Source organism: Tachysurus vachellii, chromosome 3, assembly GCF_030014155.1.
Source record: "Tachysurus vachellii isolate PV-2020 chromosome 3, HZAU_Pvac_v1, whole genome shotgun sequence".
NCBI lineage: Eukaryota > Metazoa > Chordata > Actinopteri > Siluriformes > Bagridae > Tachysurus > Tachysurus vachellii.
In genome coordinates this window covers 1-24,995 of record NC_083462.1, presented here as the reverse complement: position 1 = coordinate 24,995, position 24,995 = coordinate 1, and the positions used below count along the sequence as shown (strand labels likewise).

General features: G+C 39.3%; 3 protein-coding genes across 3 annotated transcripts in view; 1 reads left to right on the top strand and 2 right to left on the bottom strand.

The window, feature by feature from the left end:
- The window catches only part of LOC132842105 (GTPase IMAP family member 8), a 611,624-nt gene extending 598,873 nt beyond the window's left edge, over positions 1 to 12,751 (bottom strand). The window contains exon 1 of the mRNA XM_060864777.1: positions 12,656 to 12,751. Within this exon, the coding sequence (XP_060720760.1) occupies positions 12,656 to 12,668 (13 nt within the window). The 5' untranslated portion in view covers positions 12,669 to 12,751. The remainder of the gene's footprint in view (positions 1 to 12,655) is intronic.
- Positions 1,065 to 3,194, top strand: LOC132842493 (GTPase IMAP family member 9-like). The gene is made up of 3 exons (XM_060865222.1): positions 1,065 to 1,209; positions 1,284 to 1,337; positions 1,738 to 3,194. The coding sequence occupies exon 3, from the start codon at positions 1,747 to 1,749 to the stop codon at positions 2,779 to 2,781; it is 1,035 nt and encodes a 344-aa protein (XP_060721205.1). The 5' UTR covers positions 1,065 to 1,209; positions 1,284 to 1,337; positions 1,738 to 1,746; the 3' UTR covers positions 2,782 to 3,194.
- On the bottom strand, positions 4,047 to 11,973 carry LOC132842456 (uncharacterized). Its single transcript, XM_060865129.1, has 4 exons — positions 11,846 to 11,973; positions 9,869 to 10,796; positions 5,794 to 6,410; positions 4,047 to 5,646 (listed from the first exon to the last, which is right to left on the bottom strand). Coding segments are annotated over exons 1-4 (2,733 nt in total). The 5' UTR covers positions 11,847 to 11,973; the 3' UTR covers positions 4,047 to 4,459.
- Positions 12,752 to 24,995: the final 12,244 nt, after the last annotated feature.

Genomic DNA, 24,995 nt, shown 5'->3' with positions numbered 1-24,995 from the left:
AGACTTGCTGTGATAAACAGAACCATGAATTCTGCTGTCTACCAAAAAATCCTGAAGGACAAAGTGCGGCCTTCTGTTTGTGACCTCAAGCTGAAGTGAACTTGGGTTCTGCAGCAGGACAATGATCCAAAACACACCAGCATGTCCACCTCTGAATGGCTGAAAAAAAACAAAATGAAGACTTTGGAGCGGCCGAGTCAAAGTACTGACCTGAATCCTAATGAGACGCTGTGGCAGGACCTTAAAAAGGGGGTTCATGCTCGAAAACCCTCCAATGTGGCTGAATTACAACAATTCTGTAAAGATGAGAGGACCAAAATTCCCCCACAGACTCAGCTGTAACAGACTCACTGTAAGTTATCACTAACACTTAATTGCAGTTGTTGCTGCTAAGGGCGGACCAAGCAGTTATTAGGTTTAGGGGCAAATACTTTTTCACACAGGGCCATGTGGGTTTGGGTTTAGTTTTCCCTTAATAATAAAAACCTTCATGTAAAAACTGCATGTTGTGTTTACTGTGTTATCTTTGACTAATACTTAAATTTGTTTCGTGATCTGAAACATTAAAGTGTGACAAACGTGCAAAAAATAAAAAATCAGGAAGGGGGCCAAGACTTTTTCACACCACTGTAGATTAAATGTTTTAGTAGTTTTTTGTTACAGGAGGTAGATAATAATTTAACATAAATCTAAAACATCCTTTTTAAAGTGAAAAGAATGGGGAATTTTTTTATAGTTCTACATTTATGAATAAAAAATAATTAAGTTGCAAAGGGTTATTGTTTTTAAAACTGAGAAACAGAAACAAAACATCCTTAAAATAAAGCTCTTCATAAATGGAGTCTACAAAGACCTGGGAAATGTCTTGCCACAGTTTCCTTGTATGATCACAATGATGTAAAATAGACTTTGGTTGTGAATCACAAGGTGAACTACACACAGTAGCCCCGCCTTTCACAGGAATGTAGCCAATCACAGTGTAGGATTGCGTGGCGTTACAATCCGTGGCCACTCAGAGTTCAGAGGCGGGGTTTATTTAAACGTAACCACGCCTCCACACTGTCCTCTGTTCAGTGTTCAGCTGAAAGCGAAAGTAAACCAGTCCGACATTTTGTTGTGAATCTGTTCAACATTTCAGACGTGAAATGGCGTTAATGTGCTGAAACCTGCTGCTGTTTCTGTAACTGAAGTTGGGAGATTTATATCGCGGTAAGTGTTTATTTATTTATCTAAATGACTATTATATATGTGACAGAAGTTTTAAATGAGAAATATCCGAACAGGTTCAGAAGCTGATCTCAGACCTGCTGCAGTCCAGCACCGTTTCTACTGCTACTGTAAGTCCATTTACACCTGAACTGAGCTTTATTTACATTATTAAATGTCTGAAATCATGACTGAACAGAGCTTTAATCCTGTAGAGAAAACATCACTTACTCTTCTAATAATGACATGTTTGGGTATAAAGACCTAGAAAAGGATTCAGTTCTAAACATCAGGACAGGATTTCAGTCAATATTATGATTATTTTGTTGGAGTATCTCTTATGTAAATATATGCATCATAAATATATTAGTCATGTTATTTTTCTGATGTAAAAAACTAGCCATAGCATGTCATCACACACAATATCACACTGATTAAATCATGTTCTTCATGTAAGACTTCACATTCATTTTAGAAGCTGAATTAGAATTAATTTTCACCCCATGAGAACCTTGTTGTTCGTTTCCACAGACCGCAGTCATGTCTGACCCCAGTGACGTTCGGATCACCTTAATAGGAAAAACTGGTGTTGGAAAAAGTTCTGTGGGAAACACCATCCTCGGCGAGAACAGATTCCCTCGAGGTTTTGGCTCTTCATCAGTTACCAGACGATGTCAGATGGAGAGTGCTGTGATTGGAGACAGGAGTGTGACCGTTGTTGACACTCCAGATTTTTTCCATTCTACACATGAAGAAGATCTTGTCAGTGAGATAGACCGTAGTGTGACATTACCTTCTGCAGGAGTTCATGTGTTTCTCTATGTGTTAAAACCCACCACATTTACACAGCAGGAGGCAGAAACAGTGTCACAGTTTAAACAGACCTATGGAGAGGAAGTATTTAGATACACAATAGTCCTGTTCACACATGGAGATCAGATTCAACATGAAGACATGTGTATGTTAATCCCACAGAATGAGCTCTTGATGAATTTAGTGACTCTCTGTAGTGGGAGATTTACTGTGTTAAACAATGACGCTCCAACAGACAGAGATCAGGTTAATTATCTACTGGGTATTATAGACAGAATGGTGTCTGATCAGGAGAACAGCTTCTACACGCTGGAGATGCTGCAGGAGGCATCTAGGAGAGCTGAAGAACAGGCAAGAGCAGTGAAATATACAGTTAAACGTTGGTTTGTTAATCAGCTGAAATATTTGTGTGTACTCGCAGTTTTCTCTCTATCTATGGGATTTGTGTTCAGCAGAGGTTCTGCAGACAGATGGATGTTCGTACATGGCTGTGGTTTGGGAGGGTCAGCAGCAGCTTTGGGACTGATTACAGGAAAGCTCTGGGGTCTGATATGGAGAAGTCAGTTAAAGATGTCTTGCTCATCACCTCAAGAGCGTCCTAAAGTTTTCCACCAGTGCTTGAAAAAAGGTTTTGGTGTCTTCTGTGGTGGTTTATTTGGGTCATCTGTAGGCTTCGCTGGTTCAGACCAGACACCAGTGATACTGTTAGCAGCGCTAGCTGGAGCTGTTGGAGCTTATACTGCAATGCACAGTGGACTGTAAACATTATACTGAATATGAACCTACACTAGCAGTATAAAGGTGAGACGTGTTGTGACTGTGAGATCTGTGAGGTTCAGTCACTAATCACTATAAAACATCTACAGAAATCTACTGAACACTTTCACATCATCTGTATAGAATTGTTCTAGACACACAAAAGCACTCTGTATCCCTCTCCCTGATTATATTAGTGATAATTATACGTAACTGTGGTGATGTACTTGTTTTATGTCAGTAATATGATGTGTTTGATGCAGTTGTCACTCTTCTGTTTGTTATATTGTCATCACCTCATGGACAAGCTGGTGAGGGTTCAGTAGGAAGAAAAATATCCATGACAACATCCACAGCCTAGAAGAGCTGGTGTGAACATTCATAAAGATCAATATCAATAAATTCAGCTGTTATTTTTCTCTCCTCTTTTTTGCATGTGTGTTTTCTCAGTTTTATTTAGTTATCTACTGGAATCTTAATCATTTCACTCTATCGAGACCCAAAACACTGTAGAATACAGAACACACTGGATTGAGGCAGGAAGTCTCTCTCTCCTGTGGGTGGGTGGGGACTGGGGGGGGGGGGGACTGAGGGGGGTAACTGAGACTATAAACTTTCCCATTATACCTAAAGGTGGCGTGTGTGAGCCTCAGTGAACAGCTCTGATATAAACAATAACATTCCAAATAAATATAAACATGAAGAGGAACAACTCCGGTTTCCTCCCCCAGTCCAAAGACATGCATGGTAGGTTGATTGGCATCTCTGGAAAATTGTCCGTAGTGTGTGTGTGTGAGTGAATGAGAGTGTGTGTGTGTGCCCTGTGATGTGTTGGCACTCCGTCCATGGTGTATCCTGCCTTGATGCCCGATGACGCCTGAGATAGGCACAGGCTCCCCGTGACCCGAGATAGTTCAGATAAGCGGTAGAAGATGAATGAGTGAATGAATGAATGAATGAAGAGGAACAAGTGTGTGTCAGTCTGCAGCAGGTACAGTGTGTACACACACACATACACACACTAGTATAGTCACACAATATAGTCTTAAAACCATATTTTACTTGAATCTGTTCTATTTACACATTGTTATAGAAAGATTAAAATAAAATATGGTTCCAAAACTAAAGCAGTTATAATAAAGCCATCTTTGTGAAGTTCATCCTTATTTCTATAACAAACACAAATAATGATATATTTCAGGAAATCCACTGTGGTTATAGAAATCTGTATATAATTATAATAAATTATAATAAATAAATGACAGTATTACTACTGACAGTAATGTTTTATTAGTGCACACATCATTTGTACACATCATGTTGAGAGACTTGACACATTTATTAAGATACAGATTTAAAATGATTCTGTTCTGTACACTGGCCGTAATCCTGCCACTGCACAGCTGAGGAAAAGAAACACAATATAGATTCTACTCACACATAAACACCTATTATTATTATTCTCACTGATTATATAAAGACTATATATATGAACTCTACAGTGTTCACTAACACATTTCATTACAGTAAACAGGATTATACATTTTACAGGTTATTGGTGATTTAGACAGGATTTGTAGAATTCAGTATAACAATCTAAATGAAATCTGATTTAATATGAGAGAATAATTCAGACAGAGCAACCAGGTCTGGTGTACATTCTAATCACAAGTCTTATTTCAGATCATGTACTTTTTATTTTTTTAGGATCAGACCAACAATTAATAACTTTGCATATAGCAGCACCAACATCAGCACCAACACCAGCACCAACACCAGCACCAACAGCAGCACCAACAGCAGCAAGACCAAAAGTAGCACCAACAGTAGAACCAGCATAAAAAGCAATACCAGCACCTAAACAGGCACCAATAATAAGACCCGAGAGAATCCATTTCCAATATTTCATTTCAAAACTATGGAAACCTGAGATAGGATTTCCCCCTGCATCCTGCATAGACTTGTGAACCACACCAGTTTGCTCTCCCATTCGTGCCTCTGGTTCCTGTGTTATCATTTTTTCTCCCTCTCTCTTTACATTTTCTTCTGCTTCCGGTCTATCTGCTTCCTCTCTCGGTTTTCTTTCATCTTCCTCTCTCCGTTTTATTTCCTCTCCCACTCTCTTTACTTTTTCTTCCACTCTCTGTTTTCTTTCCTCTTCCTCTCTCCTCACCCTCTCCTCCTCCTCCTGTCTGAGTCTGGCTGCGTCCTCAAACATCTCATTAGAGAAACAGGTTCCTCCGTTCCTCTCCACCATCCTGTCTATCTTCTGCAGTAGCTCACTGACCTGCTCTCTGTTTCTCAGCTCTTTATTATTAAACACATGATATCCACCTCCACACTGCTGGACAAGGTCACTTAAAGCCTTGTTCTCTTTAATGAGTGTCTCTACATTTTCTCCATCTAACAGGTCTCCATGGGTGAAGAGAACCATTGCGTATTTCCTCACTTCATCTCCAAATAACATTTCTATTAGCTGAATAATTTGTTTTTCCTGATCTGTGAACCTCATATTCAGTGGCAGAACAATGAGGAAAGCGTGAGGTCCTGGACTGGACAAATAGATACTCCTCTCTATCTCAGAAGCTGTTTCTTCAGGATCAGCAGATGTGTCAAAGAGACCTGGAGTATCGACCACACACACCTTCCTGTCCTCAACATGGACATGATGAGCTTCACTCTTGCTGGTGATAGAGTTCATGCTGAATTTAGATCTGAATGTCTTCTCTCCCAGGATGGTGTTTCCTGTAGCGCTCTTCCCACATCCAGTTTTCCCTAACAGCACAATCCTCAGGTCAGAGCCGCTCCTGGTGGTCAGTGGTGGTGGTGGTGTTGTTATTTTTCGTGTTCTGGTTCTTCGCAAATGTGATGCTGATTGAGGAAAACAAAATGTTTAGATCTTCAAAAAATGAAAACTGTAAAATGTTAATTTAATAATTTAAGATAAATACTCAATAAGACATGAATGTCTCTGTGAACTGTCTGTCTGAAGTAATAGATTTCAGTAGAATTACTCACCAGTATTAAATAATTTCTTGCTCACTTTCACCAGAAGTTTTTTAAATTGGTCACTTTTTATATTGTTGTTGAAGACGTGGTATCTGTAACTGTATCTCTTCATCAGCTCCTTCAGAGATTCTGTATTAATGATGAACTCCTCTATGGTCTGTTCCTCTTCCTCTAGTTCATCTCCTCCAGTGAAGAGGATCCAGGTCTTTTCCAGACGCTGTGGTCCTAACAGAAGCTCAGTTTTCTGCACAGCTTTCTGCTGTTCCTCAGTAAATCTATCTGCCCTGATGACCAGTAGATATGTACAGAAGTCTGATTCTGACTCACATGAGCTGAAGACCTTCTGACATTCCTGTATGACCTGATCATCTCTCAGCTCAGTGTTACAGAACCCTGGAGTGTCATAAACAGTCACTGGGAGACCAGAAACTGTACCATGTTCCATCTGAACATGTTTAGTGACAGAGGTTTGACTTTTCTTTGAGGTGAAAGCTCTTCGTCCTAATATGGTGTTTCCTGTTGCACTTTTACCTGAACCTGATTTTCCCAACAAGATGAAATTAAACTGTGGTGGTGACATCTTACTGATGTGACCCATCTTCATCAGACTGTAGAAGAGCTGTTTACTGGTGAAGAAAACACACACACACACAGACACAAACACACACACACACATATATACACATACATACATACACACACACACACACACACACACATATATACATACACATACACACACACACACACACACACACATATACACATACATACATACACACATACACACACACACACACACACACATATATACATACACACACACACACACACACACACATATACACATACATACATACACACATACACACATACACACACACACACACACACACACACACACACACACACACACACACACACACACCTTTAATATCTGCAGTGTTGTTTCTTGTTACTTATTATTGTTAGATTTATAATAAAACCCCTAACACAATGTAAGTCTTGTATCTGAGGAGTTTCTCCTGCTGCTAGCAATAAAACAGATAAAAAAAAAAGCTGATCTTTACATTGTGTTGTTTTTATCAGTAACTTTATTAAAAACTCTACATTTAATCTTCTTCTAACATTTCTATGTTTCTCTGATTGGGTTTTATTTAACAGATAAAATGTCTTCTGGCTTTTCGGTGCTGCAGCTTATTTTTGTCACACAGCTGAAATAAAAACCTGAAAATATTCGATTTGGTAAAATATACATTAAAGTTTAAAATCATTATAAAACGATTTATAATAACTTACCTTCTAATATTATATTTTAGATTAAATGTTCTTTTGTGAACGTCGAATTGTTCAGAAACACTTTCACTTCCTCATTACAGTGTGTTTATGTGTCGTTTACGAACGAATCAATTCATCGAACCGACTCTTTTGCAGTGGAGAGTCGACTCTTACATATGAGCCTGGGTTTATTTGATTCTTTCTCACGTCTCTACAATTCCCTTGTTAAGCCACAAATCCACACCCACAGTATTAGTTGCTGTGATGTATTGAATATTCTCATGTGGCGAGTGTAATGTTGTTACACTAGATTATTTAAATTACTATTAATTATTTGCGCTAAAAACAAGGCTTTTATTTTTAAATTCTTTTCAGAAGCAATTGCATAGTGATGAATGGTCATGTGACCACAAGCAAAATGTTATTTTTTATTTCTTTTTTTACAAATATAAATTTTATTTCTTTATTGGTTTTGTTTCCTCTCTTTCTTTTTGAAAACATTAACCTTTAAAAAGAATGGTTATTAAGGATTGTTCAAGTTGTTATGTGTAAGCGTGAGGGTGGAGCTGACGTAACTTCCGGTGTACGCTCTCTTTCGCGGGATTTCAATGCGATGAGAGGTGTTTTATCGGCTCCTCAAAAAAGTGTTCAAAATCATTTAATTACTCACTTGTTTTGGGTTTTCTACACAATGTGATTTTTAGTCATTTTTTTTGTTGTTAAGACATTATTAATCCAAGTTCTGAATATTGAAAAAGGATGTTTAATGTAAAGTGAATTCATGTAATGGCCGCCATTACACGTGTAGTAGGCTGCTGAAACTTATTACATGATGATGCACACTTAAATTTATACACTCATTACTGTAATGATCCAAGAGATTTATACGTATATAAATGTATCTGTAATGATTGACAGGCACTTCTAGAACAGACAATCCTGTTACTGCCTGATGGTGTCTGTTATGTGTAATGCAGGTATGTAAATGGATCATTTCAGTGTTGGTTCCTGTTCTTAGATTTTCTTCCTCATATTACAATTGTATGTGGTTGATGATTATTTTATGTTTTAATGTTTTGCTCTCTTTCGCAGGATTTCAATGCTATGAGAGGCACTTCTAGAACAGACGTAATCCTGTTACTGCCTGATGGTGTCTGTTATGTGTAATGCAGATGACAACTGCATCATGGTGTGAAGTCTCTTTCATTCTAAAAATACACAATGCAGAAGAAAACCCACTACACTCATACTGACTACAAAATAATGTACAGAGTAAAAACAGGATCCTCATTAACCATCTGTACATGTGGTTTTGTGTGTGTGTAAACCGTGTGTGTGTGTGTAAACCGTGTGTTTACATGCGCAGAATGATGTATATTATGTTTTAGTAGCATGCAGTATCATGTGTGCAGATGTGTACATTTCCCACACACATCCTGACCTTGTATATGTATGTATATGTCCCTAATTTCCCCATAGGGATTAATAAAAGATTTTAATTCTGTTATGCGGTGAAAAAAATGTAAAAGTAGGTAAAACTAAGTGCAGAGTTTCGACACATGTTTATATCAGTATAAGTGAGAGAGTAATGGACTGATGTCAGTGATCACACCATGCAGACAGACGACACTGACTGAATGTAAAGAGTATAATATATGGAGCATTTAATGACAGATTGGGATTAAGGCTTGTGTAAAGTCTGGACTCCTGCAGGAACTCTGTTCTCTTATGTACAGGTACATTTCAGACAGAACTGAACACAATCCTGACATTTCCAAACAACCCATGAACTGAAGGAGCTGAGAACATGTCAAACTCCACACAGACCCTCATCTGACACCAGATCAGGACTGAAACCAGAAACTGCTGCAAAACTATAATCACTGATGCCCACTGTTTATTAACTGTCTGAATTAAAGTGAAATAGCAAACATTTCTGTATCGTCTTACAAGATTACTTTATTTGTGTAATTAAACATAAACCATGAATTCAATTCAAATTTATGTGTACAGTGATTTTAACAATGGACAGCTTTACAGAACATAAGAAATAAAACACAAAATGTTCATTATACAAAGATTAATATTAGATATATTTAAATGTGTATGTATTTATCCCCAATGAACAAGTCTGAGGTGACTCAGGTGACTGTGGGGAGGAAAAACTCCCTTAGATGGGAAAGGAAGAAACCTTGAGAGGAACCAGACTCAAAGGGGAACCTCATCCTCATCTGGGTGACACTGGGGGTGTGATTATAAATATACAGTCTGATAAATGTTGTGATGGTGTAAAAGATCACATGGAGTTCACATCTCCTCTCTTTAGTATCACAGAGTCTAACTGGAGCTGGTAGATCTGTAGATGCCTCAGGATCCTCACATGTTGGCCTCATCTCTGTAAAGGTCCAAACATTTCACACCCTAGGTGGTAGTGGTGGCTCAGTGGTTAAGGCTCTGGGTTGTTGGTCAGAAGCACCACTAAGCTGTTGGACAATGGAGCAAGGCCCTTAACCCTGTCTGCTCCAGAGGCAATGTATTATAGCTGCCCCTACACTCTGACCCCAACTTCCTCATATATGATAGTATGTGCATATATGAATATGTGAAGACAAACATCCCACTGTGCTGTAATGTATGTGTGAAGATAATAAAAACCTCTTCACAAATCACAGTCAGCTGAAATCTAAAACAATGTTCAGTTACTGGTTTCTCAATAAGTTCACAGTCATAAGGTATAAACATGTTTATTCATTTAGTGTCTTCAGTGTCATTTCTATAGATTCTAAAATCTAACATCAGTGCAGATTATTTCACACTCCAACATTTGAGCTCGTGTAAGACACGTTTCAGTATTTCCTCATTGAACTGACTTTGTTCTGCTTCCTGTCTCACTGCATTAAGTTTGTGCTCATAATATCTTTTATACTCGGTCAGTATTTGGTTATTCCGGGTGACCAGATGCTGCAGCTGTTTGATCTTCTTCTCCTTCTCTTCCACAGATTCTTTTAAGACATCGAGGTTCTCCTGCAGTTTCCTCTTTTCTTCCTGAAATTTGGCCTCTAGTTCCAGTTGTTGCTCATGTAGTTTCTGCTCGTAGAACTTCCTCAGTTCATCTTCCCTCATCTTCAGCCTCTGTTCCACCTCTCTGTACATCTCACTGGTGTAGAACTTGTTATTATTTGCTAAAATCATGCTGTCTACTTTCTCCAAGAGCTCCAGAACCTGTATGCGGTCCTGCACTTCTTTATTGTTAAAGACGTGATATCTCTGTCCACATCGGCTAATCAGGTCTTTGAGGGGCTCGGTAGCGCTACTGAGGTACTCTTCAATCGTGCAGCTCAGGTCATCACCATGTGTAAAGAGGATCATGGTGTGTTTATCTGCTTCTTCTCCAAAAAGGGCTCTGATCTTCTCCACTGAGAGACGTTCCTCCTCTGTGAAGGGGCCGAGTGAAATGACCAGGATGATGGCGTGGGGTCCTGGAGCCGTCATGTTAATGCACTTACTGATCTCCTGTTTCAGCTCTTTCTCAGAATATTCTGTATCAAACAGTCCAGGAGTGTCCACCAGCAACAGCTCCCTCCCAGCTACATCTCCAGTCTCCTTCCAGCACTCTTTAGTTATAGATGATCCACTCTGGGCAGCTCTGAAGGCTTTCCTGCCCAGGATGGTGTTTCCTGAAGAACTTTTACCAGCTCCAGTTTTCCCTACCAGCACCATCCTGAGTGTGGACACTGGAGATAAAAAGAAGAATTCATCCTTTAAACTGTGACAGTAACCTGATCCAGAGATTTCATTTTATTTAGTTTTGTTATTTTGTTTTTAAAATGTTTTCACTGAACAATTGCTATGTTGAACTGTAACAGGAAAAAAATATTTTATATACCTTCATCAGACCAATTTATCTAAGGACAACTTCTCTTCCTGAATATATTAATAATAACGTATTGAATAAAATAAGTCCTAAATGAATTTTCCCTGTGACTGTTACATTAACTTACTTTCTCTCTGAGTTGCTTTGACTCTCAGCTCAGTGTGTGTTTGTTTGACTGATAATCTACTTCACAGTGCTGGATGGTTGTATTTAAGTGATGTTTAAATGAAAGTTCCAGCAGTGGAGGACATAACAATCCCCCTTTCCCTTATGACTTATGATGTTTATTATAGACTATTTTATCTATTATTATCAATTTGAATTGTTCTTTGAACTAAAAAGCTTTTGTCTACACCTCAAAACTCAAAAATCACAATATACATGTGTTCCTGGAGGCCAAAATCTCAGGATTTAAAAAGTCTCAGGATTTATATATATATATATATGTGTGTGTGTGTGTGTGTGTGTGTGTGTGTGTGTTTTATTGTGGCTACAATAAATAGATGTAATAATAATATAAAACTAAATATTTATGTACACAATTTAACAATGAACTGGGAACAATATTTATTCATTCATTCATTCATCTTCTACCGCTTATCTGAACTACCTCGGGTCACGGGGAGCCTGTGCCTATCTCAGGCGTCATCGGGCATCAAGGCAGGATACACTCTGGACGGAGTGCCAACCCATCGCAGGGCACACACACACACACACTCTCATTCACTCATGCAATGGGAACAATATTAGTAGTAAAATATTATTATTTATTCTGCCATAGATTTTTTTGAATCCTGATTTTATTTATTCTAAAGTTTCTTTCTCAGGTCATGTTTTGTGTTTTTAATGACAGACTCCAGTGTGTGTATGTGTGTGTGTGTGTGTGTGTGTGTTTGTTTGTGTTCTTACTGTTTGGACGGTCCCCATTAGGACTGTGTCTTCCTGATGGTTCCTGTTCACTTTCATGTTTTCCCACTAAAGATTTAAAAAATGAAGAAGTTATGTCATAATCAGTTAAACATTATTCCTATACATGATCACACACACACACCATGCACACACACACACACACACACACACACACACACAGTTAGCTATTCTACAGATTATTTTCAGTGTAGATTTATGAGCAAAATAATAAGTCAGTCCTTCAAAGGACTTCAATGGTCTTAATAACAAAGTCAGAAAAAGAGTAAGATTGAGACAAAAGCACTGCTGAGACAGCAATTTACTTGTTTAGGGAAAAGCTAGAAACAGTGAAATTCATTTATTTATTAATCTTCTTGTACAAAGATAAAATCATGATAATGAATCAAATGTTTATTTATTTATTCCTTTTTTTTTTTGCCCAGGAGTGTAAAGCAATGCCGTAGAATAGTTCCTGATGTTCCAGTTGTGTCACAGTGATCTGTAGGTTCTGCACACACACATCCATGTTGAGGGATTTAAATCTTCAGCACTTTCACCTCTTACTAAACCATTAGCTCATAATGCTAATCTGTAATCATCTTAATAAACACTGAAACACATCCAGATCTCTAAGGAGCATACAGTCAGACCGGGGGGGAGGGGGGGGAGTAATTTTAGGAGGCCTCACATTAACAAAACGAAACTAAATGTTTAGTTTTACATTAAACAGGTTTTATATTAATCCGATTAAGATTTAGATTTATTTATTATAAATGTTTATTACTTTAAAGTTATATTTTCTTTCTTTACCTGAATGCGACATTTTCTGACAAATCTCCGTGTCACAGTCCGTCAGATCAGATCAGTACAGTTTACTTCCTGAATGAATCACTCTGTGTGAATCAATCTTTTAAGTGAATGAGTCGTTTGGGTGACTGAATCGGTTCTCTTCCGTGTACCGAATCATATTGTCTCTTTAGTCCTGCCTGGAAATCACGTGACTGCTTTGAGAGCAGGAGCAGGACTTTGGTTAGAAAAGATCATTCAGCCAAATCCTTTTTTGAATCTATTAATCAAAATAAAATTATTCCTCTAGAGGACAAAGAAGCTTGTGATAACGATACATCCCTAGATTGATAAATGTTGTATTGGTGTAAGGATCACATGGAGTTCACATCTCCTCTTAGTATCACAGAGTCCAACTGGAGCTGGTAGATCTGTAGATGTCTCAGGATTCTCACAGAGTCGACCTCATGTCAGTGGAGGTCCGAGAACTTCCTCGCAGAGAAGACGAGATGATGGTAGAAAGAGAAGAGCAGTGCAGAGGGATTAACATATCTGCTGTTCATAAAAATGTGCAAGTCTGATGTAATAGAGCACAATATTATGGGATGTATTATGTGTACGTCTGACTAAAGAGATGAGTTTTTAATCTACATTTAAACTGGGAAAGTGTGTCTGAGCCCCGAACACTATCAGGAAGACTATTCCAGAGTTTGGGAGCTAAATAAGAAAACGCTCTACCACCTTTAGTAGACTTAGATATTCTGGGAACTACCAGAAGTCCTGAGTTTTGTGATCTCAGAGAGCGTGAAGGATCGTAACGTGTTAGAAGACTAGTTAGATACATGGGAGCTAAACCATTAAGAGCCTTGTACATAAGTAGCAGCAGTTTGTAATCAATTCTAAACTTAACAGGTAGCCAGTGTAGAGATGATAAAATTGGGGTTATATGGTCATACTTTCTTGTCCTAGTGAGAACTCTGGCAGCTGCATTTTGGACTAACTGTAGCCTATTTATTAAAGATGCAGGACAACCACCTAGTAATGCATTACAATAGTCCAGTCTAGAGGTCATGAAAGCATGAACTAGCTTCTCAGCATCAGATACAGACAGGATGTTTCTCAGCTTGGCCATAACACACACACACACACACACACACACACACACACATGAAAGCATGAACTAGCTTCTCAGCATCAGATACAGACAGGATGTTTCTCAGCTTGACAATATTTCTAAGGTGAAGAAGGCTGTGTTTGTAATATGGTGATATGATTTTAAAGACAAGTTACTGTCTAATAAACACCAGGTCTTTTACTGTCGAGCTACTAGTAACAGAACATCCCTCTAAATGGAAGTTAAGTTGTGAGAGTTTCTGTGTACTGGTTTTTGGACCTATAATTAGTATTTCTGTCTTATCAGAGTTTAACAACAGAAAGTTGCAGCTCATCTAATCTTTATCTCTCTAAGGCACTGAGTTAATTTGGACACTTTAGCTATTTCATCTGGTTTTGATGAGATATATAACTGTGTGTCGTCAGCATAACAATGGAAAATAATCCCATGTCTTCTAATAATATTCCCTAATGGAAACATGTATATCGAGAAAAGCAGAGGTCCTAGAACTGATCCTTGAGGGACCCCATGATTAACTGGTAATAAACTGGAGGGTTCACCATCTAATTCTACAAAATGGTATTGATCAGACAGGTAGGATCTAAACCAACTTAAAGCCTGTCCATGAATACCTGTGTAATTTTGTAAGTGATCTAGGAGAATGTTGTGATCTATAGTGTCGAATGCAGCACTAAGGTCAAGTAGAACTAATAGTGACATACAGTCTTGGTCTGAAGCTAAGAACAGGTCATTTGTGACTTTCACAAGTGCAGTTTCTGTGCTATGATGGGGTCTGAAACCTGACTGAAACTCTTCAACGATATTGTTGTTCTGTAAGAAGGAGCTCAGTTGAACAGACACAAACTTTTTCTAGTATTTTAGACATAAACAGAAGATGTGAAATAGGTCTGTAATTTAATAGTTCATTAGGATCTAAATTAGGTTTTTGATGAGGGGCCTAATAACTGCCAACTTGAAGGATTTAGGGACGTAACCTAAAGATAGCGAGGAGTTAATAATATAAAGAAGAGGCTCACCAGCTTTATGTAACACTTCTTTCAGTAATTTAGTTGGAATGGGGTCTAGTGAACAAGTTGTTGATGTAGCTGTAGTAATAAGTTTATCTAACTCTTCCTGTCCTGTACTTGTAAAGCACTGTAGTTGTGAGTGTAGAGCTTTAGGTGACACTGGGTCACAAAGTGCTCTCACATGTTGAACATCAACTATTTTGTTCCTGATACTTTCGATTTTATCAGTGAAGAATCTCATAAAGTCCTCACTACTGAACTGTGATAATAGTGTGGAATAATAGTGTGTTCAGATCTCTGGGTTTGTGTTAATCTAGTCACTGTGTTAAAACCCTGGGATTGTTCTGGTTATTTCCTATGAGTTTGCTAGTGAATATAGTGTCTATGGTGTTAGTAATTACATCTAGATGGTTTGTGTTTAAGTGTACAGTAAGAAGTCCAGACAGATCAGGCAGGTTATTAGTGAATCTGTCTTTAGTGGTCAGAATAATAGTTCTACTGAGTCGATAACGTGGTGAGACACAGTTAGTCTGTTCTACAGGTAGTGTGTACAGTATGAGGTCTGTGATGTCATCACTTTGGGGTATGATATCTATATCAGTGACTAAATCTATTCTGTGTGATATTATTAAATCTAGTGTATGATTACGACGGTGAGTTGCTCTAGTGACGTTTTGTTTAAGCCCAAGTGAGTTTAGTAAGTCCATAAATGTGAGTCCTAACGCATCGTTTGTGTCGTCAACATGAATGTTAAAATCTCCTACAATTAATGCTTTATCAAAGCTAACCAATAGGTCTAAAAGAAAATCTGTGAATTCTCTAAGAAAATCAGTGTAGGGCCCTGGGGGTCTGGGGGTCTGTACACGGTCGCTATAGTAAGAGACATCAGGGATTTTTTCAAGCACTTCAAAAGAATTAAATCTATACTGTGTTCTCTGGGTAACAGTAAGGAAATCACTAAAGATAGTGGCAACACCACCTCCACGACCAGTCTGACGAGGCTCATGCTTATAGATATAACCTGATGGTGTAGAGACTCATTTAGACCGATATAATCATTTAGTTTAATCCAAGTTTCGGTAAGACAGAGTGCAGTAAGGCTGTTTTCTGAGATTATTTCATTTACAATAAGAGCTTTGGGTGATCTAATGTTCAGAAGCCCAAACTTTAGTAACTGTTTTTGTTTGTTTCTTTGGTGTTTTTCTGGTCTAATTACAGTAAGATTATTTCGAGAACTTCTCACATAATTACTTTTTAATCTCACTGCTCAGGGAACAGACACAATTTCTATGGGGAGAGGTATGTGTGCATTTGTGTCAATGTGTTGAGGTGAAGGATGGCTATTGAAATTTAAATTTAAATATATCCTGTATACAGCACTCAGATAAATGTGTTTTTTATAGAAAAACCAAGTGACGTATTCGTGTAGTTTAAGAGCTTTCTGAATTTAGGAATTTAATTTATTCTATAATTTCAATTTTGAAAACAAAGACAATCTAACAAGCTGCTTGTTAATAGGCATAGATATATACACTAGATGTCATCTTGTATAGGGCAGTACATTGGAACGAATGCGTCAATAGGCGGCTCTATTGACGCATTCGTTCCAATGTACTGCCCTATACAATCTTGGTACAGGGGCCCCCCTCCTCTTATGCATTAGCGTCAATGTAGGCAAAGTAATAAAATCACCACAAATCATCATGAATGCGATTTTCTAGTTTTTTGGTCGTTCCAAAGGTCAGACATGAATTTAAGAAAATTTAAGGTTTTGATATTAAGATAATCTCCTTTTTCACAATATAATACATAGTGCTAGTAGGTGTAAGTTTATTAGTTACATTCTTCTACTTGAGTAAACTTCATATGAACAATCACTACTTACCTTATAGCCTACTGCATGTAACACTGCTACAATGGTGTGACTATACATGTTCATTTATACATTTAAATTGGATTGGGTTATTAAATATGATACACAAAGTAATTTACAGGTGGAAGCAAATCACAAATTTGAGAGGAACATAATGTGAAAGTTAGATAGTTGAAGTGCTAAAAACTGTTCAATCTTTTACTTATTCTTTTCCTGCAATATTTTTGCCACATTGAATGATTATGTACTAAAGTCACATAAACCAAAAGAAAACCCCACAAAGTTTGACTTTGAAGTAATTATACTGACATACGTGTCCTTTAGTGACACGTTTTCGGATTGCGTAGGAAACCCTTCCACAATCCCACTAAAGGATGTGTCCTAGTTTGCACGGGTTAGTATTGAAAACACAAGATCAACAATTAGAGTTGGTCTTACCTTGAACGCAGATATCCTTCGAAGTCCCTCGGTCTTCTAACAAAGGTTCTGCTCCAAGTTCTTCTACCTATTCTATTGATTGAACCTTTAGATGAAGGAGTCAGACTTAGACCTTTTTGTCTTTTCAGGATCCTCACAATGGGAGGCCTTGTTTTTATTAAAAGTAGTGTAATACAAATAGATGTGTGTAATATATGTAAAGGAAAAGAAAAGAAAATTACAAACAAAATCTCCTTCAAATAGTCAAACAATTCTAGCGTAAGTAGAAAGAAATAAAATGCAAAGATAAAACAAACCAGGAAACACTCTCCTAGTGTAAGCCTGCGTTTGTTCTCCTGATGCACCCTCTATAACAGAGTATAACACAATGAGCTTGCCTCAAGGTGAATGCACACCGATAACTGGTTCTAAAACCCTATTTATAACAGTTCTTAGTATGATCTCATAATGGTCATTCTGCTTCTGTCAGCATTCTATCAGGTCTCTGATGATCTCATGCTTCTGAAAAACATCCTGATAGGTCTCCTAAGCTGCATGGCTAATTGTGTATTCTTACAAAGCTGCTGACACAGAACTCGTGATTTCTTTTTTAAGCTTCCATTGTTACTTTGTCTTAATATCTAAAAGCATTATATCATTTCTTAATCACACAATGGTTACATAAATTCATATAAAAAAGTAAATGAAACTCATCATTCTATAAAATGGAAAAGAAAGTTCATATAAAGATAAATGAAACTTATAACAATTCTATAGTCTTCTTTCTGCAAAATGATGGGTCTTGATCCAACTGTCTAGGTACAGTGTCTGTTCCTCTTTGGGTTGGTTCAAGTTCCTTCTGTTGTAGGTCCTTTTCTTCACAGTTTTAATAAGATATATTCAATTTCTTTATGTCATAAAACAATTTACCCATTTCTTTTAGTTTATTTTCCACAGCTTCCTTTTTCCTTGCTCTCTGTCTCTGTTGTCTTTTGTTTCGTTTCTGTCTTTTTGCTGCATTAATTTCACTCTGTTTCTTTATTGTATTTGATGAGATTGTTACATAAGGATAACCAGGTGCACGTTGTATGGCAGTTACTGTACATGTGATATGGCAGTTACTCCACTCCTAAAATTTCTATTCACAACTTTGAGGCTGAACTGCCAACCAAACTGGTGACATCCTTCCAGGACTATCAGCTGAATTAACCATTAAAACTAAGTGTTGTGTCCCTGCAACTTGTCCATGACGGACGTCTCTGTTTATCACTTGGGAATCTACAAAAGATTCAGATTCTGATTATTTTATTTAATACCATGTCAGCAATCAAAAGCTATTTTCATGGTAAAATTCAATTACAAAAACACAAATATCATAAATACAATAAAAACAAAACAAATATAAATAGCAAGTCATATTATACATTTTTTCAATTAACATAAGATAAAAAAAAAAAAAAAAAAAAAACAAGTTCAAGTTCAGGCTCTGGGTTGTTGATCCGAGGCTTGGGGTTCAAGGCCCAGCACTGCCAAGCTGCCACTGTTGGGCCCCTGAGCAAGGCCCTCAACCCTCCCTGATCCAGGGGTGCTGTATCATAACTGCCCCTCCACTCTGACCCCAACCTCCTTAGTTGGGGTATGTGAAGAAAAGAATTTCACTGTGCTGTAATGTATATGTGGCTATAATAAAGGCTTCTGTGCCCTCGTTCTATGATCAATCTTCCACATGTACATACTGTGACTAATTGGCAGTTGGCCTTAAAAGGTCGAGTTCGGGCGCCAGGGGTAAAAACCACCACAATTATTAATTTAATAGTTAGCGACACTACACAGAAATAACGTCACTAATTTCACTACATGTATCCAGTAAAACCAGTAACCACAAGTTATTCAAAGTTTTCTATTCCAGTTTTATTCCCATCAGATTACAGTCAGGTATTTCAAGAAAAAGAAAGAAAAAAAGTGAGCAGAAAATAAATAAAAACTACTAACTTCAAGCCCAGATACATTACCTTTTAATTACCTTACACTGAATGAGTGACAAGTCAACAAATAATTAAATACAAAAAATCTTCTGCAGAAACAATACAAGAAATTCTGGAATGAAAGAAACAGCAAAGCATAAGAGCAAAACGGCATCCAAAAGTTAAACAAAAGAAAAAACCAAGTTTGTTTACTGTGTCACCCATAGACTACTGAGCTTGAAACATAACTCATAACACAACCTAATCCGGCAACTCGAGCGCGAACAATAAACAAAATAAATCTCCCTAAACAGAAAACCCTCTTCAAAACATACTAATGGCACAAACAATGATGCCCTGAATTAGCATCTTTAACCACAACATACACCAGATCGGAAAAACAAGCTCTCTCTCTCTCACGCTCCAATCGCATACATCGCGGCAAATCGCTTCCACTACTTTACGAACTCACTGCGGGAACCATATTCCTCAAAATACGGATCGTAAGCAGTAAAAAGCTGAAAAAAAACGTTGCATTAAATGTAGCATTACCCCATTAATGCAACGCGGCAACAAAGGCATTACTTACAAGCCCTCCACTAGCGGGCATGACCGGAAATAACCTGCACCCGACAACAACGGTTAGCGAGCACATGAGAGAGGAGAGAGTGAAAGGTGCAATTGCACTTCCTTAAATACTTCCGGCCTGGTTCCCCGGATATAACTCAACAGCGCCACCCCAGTACGAAATAATAAAACACACTGACGACTGTCACAATACAGAGAATTGAAATTGCGTTACTCTCAGTCCCAAGGTGGATGCAGATCCAAACCCTTTTCAGACATAATGTCATTAAATGTCCTTAAGTGAAGTAACTGTATAAAAGATCATTCTGCTTGTGTTAAGTCCAGGACAATCTAATAAAATATGATTGACAGATAAGGGAATCTTACAGAACATAAAGTTGGGTCTTTTCACCTTTAAGCAAAAAAAGCATGGGTCAATTTTTAATGTCCTTATTAAGAGCTTCGGAATCTACAAACATTGTCTGTTTTCCTAACTGTCACAAACTAATGGGTAACTAACATGGATTAGCTGCAGTTGTTAACCAAGGACTAAAACAAACCAACGGAACCAGAAATATAATTTCCTAACATTTAATACCATAAAACACATTCTCACTTGTGTAATGTAATCCCTTGCTGTCTGGTTTTTAGATTTCTTTCATTTGAACAACCAAACGCAGCACAGAAGTCCGGCATCGTCCATGCATTAGAGGTAAAGGAGCACTGTACAAAGATGGCGGCGGTTTTGACGCATTTTTAGGACCCCAATGCGACATCTAGTGTATAGATATCTATGATGTATATATCTATGTAGTGTAGATATCTATGTAGTGTACAGTATATATCTATGGTTAATAGGGTTATGACTGAAGGAAATAAGTTGTTTTTGTATTTTAAAGACTATTGCACATTTACACCGATAACCTTATTATACAATGAGCACAAATTACTGTTACATGTTAAATCTAACCGCTAAAATGAGGTGTAAATGTGTGTAGAAGGTGAAAGTCAGTGTGCTTTTATTAGGGGAAGGAATACACAATCATGACACACTGTGTTGTGGAACTCTAGTGTTAAAGACAATGTTTTTACCCGGAGATATTATACGGAACCAACAACCGGAAGTCCGTGTGAAGCAGGCGGAAGTTTACTCCTCCTCCCGGCGTGTGTGCAGTGTTAGAGCAAATTACTGTTTATTTTCTGTTCCGCAGTTTAACTCTTTATTTATATTAGAACATGTCTGATAACGAAGACAAGTAAGTGTCGTTTATGTTGTGTTATGAAAATGAACTCGGTTAAATATATAAACTAGTAGAAATGTGTTGTGATGGTAACATGGTGTGCGTGCATGCATGTATATAATGTGTGTGTGTATATAATGTGTGTGTGTATATAATGTGTGTGTGTATATAGTGTGTGTGTATATAGTGTGTGTGTATATAGTGTGTGTGTATATAATGTGTGTGTGTATAATGTGTGTGTGTATATAATGTGTGTGTGTATATAGTGTGTGTGTATATAGTGTGTGTGTATATAGTGTGTGTGTATATAGTGTGTGTGTATATAATGTGTGTGTGTATATAATGTGTGTGTGTATATAGTGTGTGTGTATATAGTGTGTGTGTATATAGTGTGTGTGTATATAGTGTGTGTGTATATAATGTGTGTGTGTATATAATGTGTGTGTGTATATAATGTGTGTGTGTATATAGTGTGTGTGTATATAATGTGTGTGTGTGTGTGTGTATATAATGTGTGTGTGTGTGTATATAATGTGTGTGTGTATATAATGTGTGTGTGTATATAATGTGTGTGTGTATATAATGTGTGTGTGTATATAATGTGTGTGTGTATATAATGTGTGTGTGTGTATATAATGTGTGTGTGTATATAATGTGTGTGTGTATATAATGTGTGTGTGTATATAATGTGTGTGTGTATATAATGTGTGTGTGTATATAATGTGTGTGTGTATATAGTGTGTGTGTATATAGTGTGTGTGTATATAGTGTGTGTGTATATAATGTGTGTGTGTATATAATGTGTGTGTGTATATAATGTGTGTGTGTATATAATGTGTGTGTGTATATAATGTGTGTGTATATAATGTGTGTGTGTATATAATGTGTGTGTGTATATAGTGTGTGTGTATATAATGTGTGTGTGTGTGTATATAATGTGTGTGTGTGTGTATATAATGTGTGTGTGTGTGTATATAATGTGTGTGTGTGTATATAATGTGTGTGTGTATATAATGTGTGTGTGTATATAGTGTGTGTGTATATAATGTGTGTGTATATAGTGTGTGTGTGTGTGTGTATATAATGTGTGTGTGTATATAATGTGTGTGTGTATATAATGTGTGTGTGTATATATATAATGTGTGTGTATATATATATAGTGTGTGTGTGTGTGTGTGTATATAATGTGTGTGTGTATATAGTGTGCGTGTGTGTGTATGTTTTTGTGTGTGTGTCTGTGTGCGTGTGTGTGTATGTGTGTGTGAGAGAGTGTCTATGTGTGTGTGTCTGTGTGTATATAGTGTGTGTGTGTGAGAGAGAGAGAGAGAGTGTCTGTGTGTGTGTGTGTGTTTGTGTGTATGTGTGTGTGAGAGAGAGTGTCTCCTTACCCAGTGACGAGAGAGTGTCTCCTTACCCAGTGACGGCCCTCCTTACCCAGAGACGGCCCTCCTTACCCAGTGACGGCCCTCCTTACCCAGAGACGGCCCTCCTTACCCAGTGACGGCCCTCCTTACCCAGTGACGGCCCTCCTTACCCAGAGACGGCCCTCCTTACCCAGAGACGGCCCTCCTTACCCAGAGACGGCCCTCCTTACCCAGAGACGGCCCTCCTTACCCAGAGACGGCCCTCCTTACCCAGAGACGGCCCTCCTTACCCAGAGACGGCCCTCCTTACCCAGAGACGGCCCTCCTTACCCAGAGACGGCCCTCCTTACCCAGAGACGGCCCTCCTTACCCAGTGACGGCCCTCCTTACCCAGAGACGGCCCTCGTTACCCAGTGACGGCCCTCGTTACCCAGTGACGGCCCTCGTTACCCAGAGACGGCCCTCCTTACCCAGTGACGGCCCTCCTTACCCAGAGACGGCCCTCCTTACCCAGTGACGGCCCTCCTTACCCAGTGACGGCCCTCCTTACCCAGTGACGGCCCTCCTTACCCAGTGACGGCCCTCGTTACCCAGTGACGGCCCTCGTTACCCAGAGACGGCCCTCGTTACCCAGACACACACCACTCCTTACCCAGACACGCCACTCCTTACCCAGACACACGCCCCTCCTTACCCAGACACACGCCCCTCCTTACCCAGACACACGCCCCTCCTTACCCAGACACGCCCCTCCTTACCCAGACACGCCCCTCCTTACCCAGACACACACCACTCCTTACCCAGACACGCCCCTCCTTACCCAGACACACGCCTCTCCTTACCCAGACACACACCACTCCTTACCCAGACACACACCACTCCTTACCCAGACACGCCACTCCTTACCCAGACACGCCACTCCTTACCCAGACACACACCACTCCTTACCCAGACACGCCACTCCTTACCCAGACACACACCACTCCTTACCCAGACACGCCACTCCTTACCCAGACACACACCACTCCTTACCCAGACACACACCACTCCTTACCCAGACACACACCACTCCTTACCCAGACACACACCACTCCTTACCCAGACACACACCACTCCTTACCCAGACACACACCACTCCTTACCCAGACACACACCACTCCTTACCCAGACACGCCCCTCCTTACCCAGACACACGCCCCTCCTTACCCAGACACACACCACTCCTTACCCAGACACACACCACTCCTTACCCAGACACACGCCCCTCCTTACCCAGACACACGCCCCTCCTTACCCAGACACACACCACTCCTTACCCAGACACACACCACTCCTTACCCAGACACACACCACTCCTTACCCAGACACACACCACTCCTTACCCAGACACACACCACTCCTTACCCAGACACACACCACTCCTTACCCAGACACGCCCCTCCTTACCCAGACACACGCCCCTCCTTACCCAGACACACACCACTCCTTACCCAGACACACACCACTCCTTACCCAGACACACACCACTCCTTACCCAGACACACGCCTCTCCTTACCCAGACACACACCACTCCTTACCCAGACACACACCACTCCTTACCCAGACACACACCACTCCTTACCCAGACACACGCCCCTCCTTACCCAGACACACACCACTCATTACCCAGACACACACCACTCCTTACCCAGACACACACCACTCCTTACCCAGACACGCCCCTCCTTACCCAGACACACGCCCCTCCTTACCCAGACACACACCACTCCTTACCCAGACACACACCACTCCTTACCCAGACACACGCCCCTCCTTACCCAGACACACACCACTCATTACCCAGACACACACCACTCATTACCCAGACACACACCACTCCTTACCTACATAGAGAACTGAACCTCTGGTCAGATGAGACTAAACTGAAGCTCTTTGGACATCTGGATGTTCTGTATGTTTGGTGTAAGAAAGGAGAAGCCTTCAATCCTAAGAATACAGTTCTAACAGTCAGACACATGCTATGGTGATGCTGTTCTGCCAGTGGTACACAAGTCAGCACACAAGACCAACCTGGTAGTGTCAGGGTTCCCACGTGTCCTGGAAAACCTGGAAAATTAATGACCAATGTTCCAGTCCTGCAAAAACACATGGAAAATGAGAGAAAACATAAATTGTCCTGGAAAAAATCTTGTTGTCCTGGAAAATTATTATTTTTAAATGTTCTTGATCATTTACGACCGGTCGAAACAATTAACGTTAGTAACAGAAAGCGCTCTGTTCAGGGATGCTGAGTTTTGACAGGTTTTTTGTTATGCTGTTTAATCTCGCTGTGACGGATGACGCTGTAAGAAGTCAAAATTAGATATTGTACTGATGCGATGCACAGCGAGTCATGTGTGTGTGTGTCTGGTGTTTTTCTAATTTTATAGTCAAGTAATAGCCATAAAGTTGTTTTTTAAGACTACTGGAGAGAAAAACATATTACTTTAGGCCGTGAATCTGTGATCCTTGTCTTTTTTCCTAAATTTGAAAAGTCCTGGAAAATGATCTCTGAAAAAGAGTGAGCACCCTGAGTGAACTGGACCTGAGGCATACGGTGCAAGTGGTCAAGCAGTGGTTCAGGGACACCAACTTAAATGTCCTGGTGTGGCCAAGTCAGAACCCTGATACCCTATTAATAATTTGTGTAGAGAGATGAAGATCAGGGTCAGGGTGAGGAAGCCTTCTGATCTCCAACAACTGGAGGTGTTCATGAAGGTAGAGTGAGGAAACATTCAGCAGCAGACCTGTAGAAA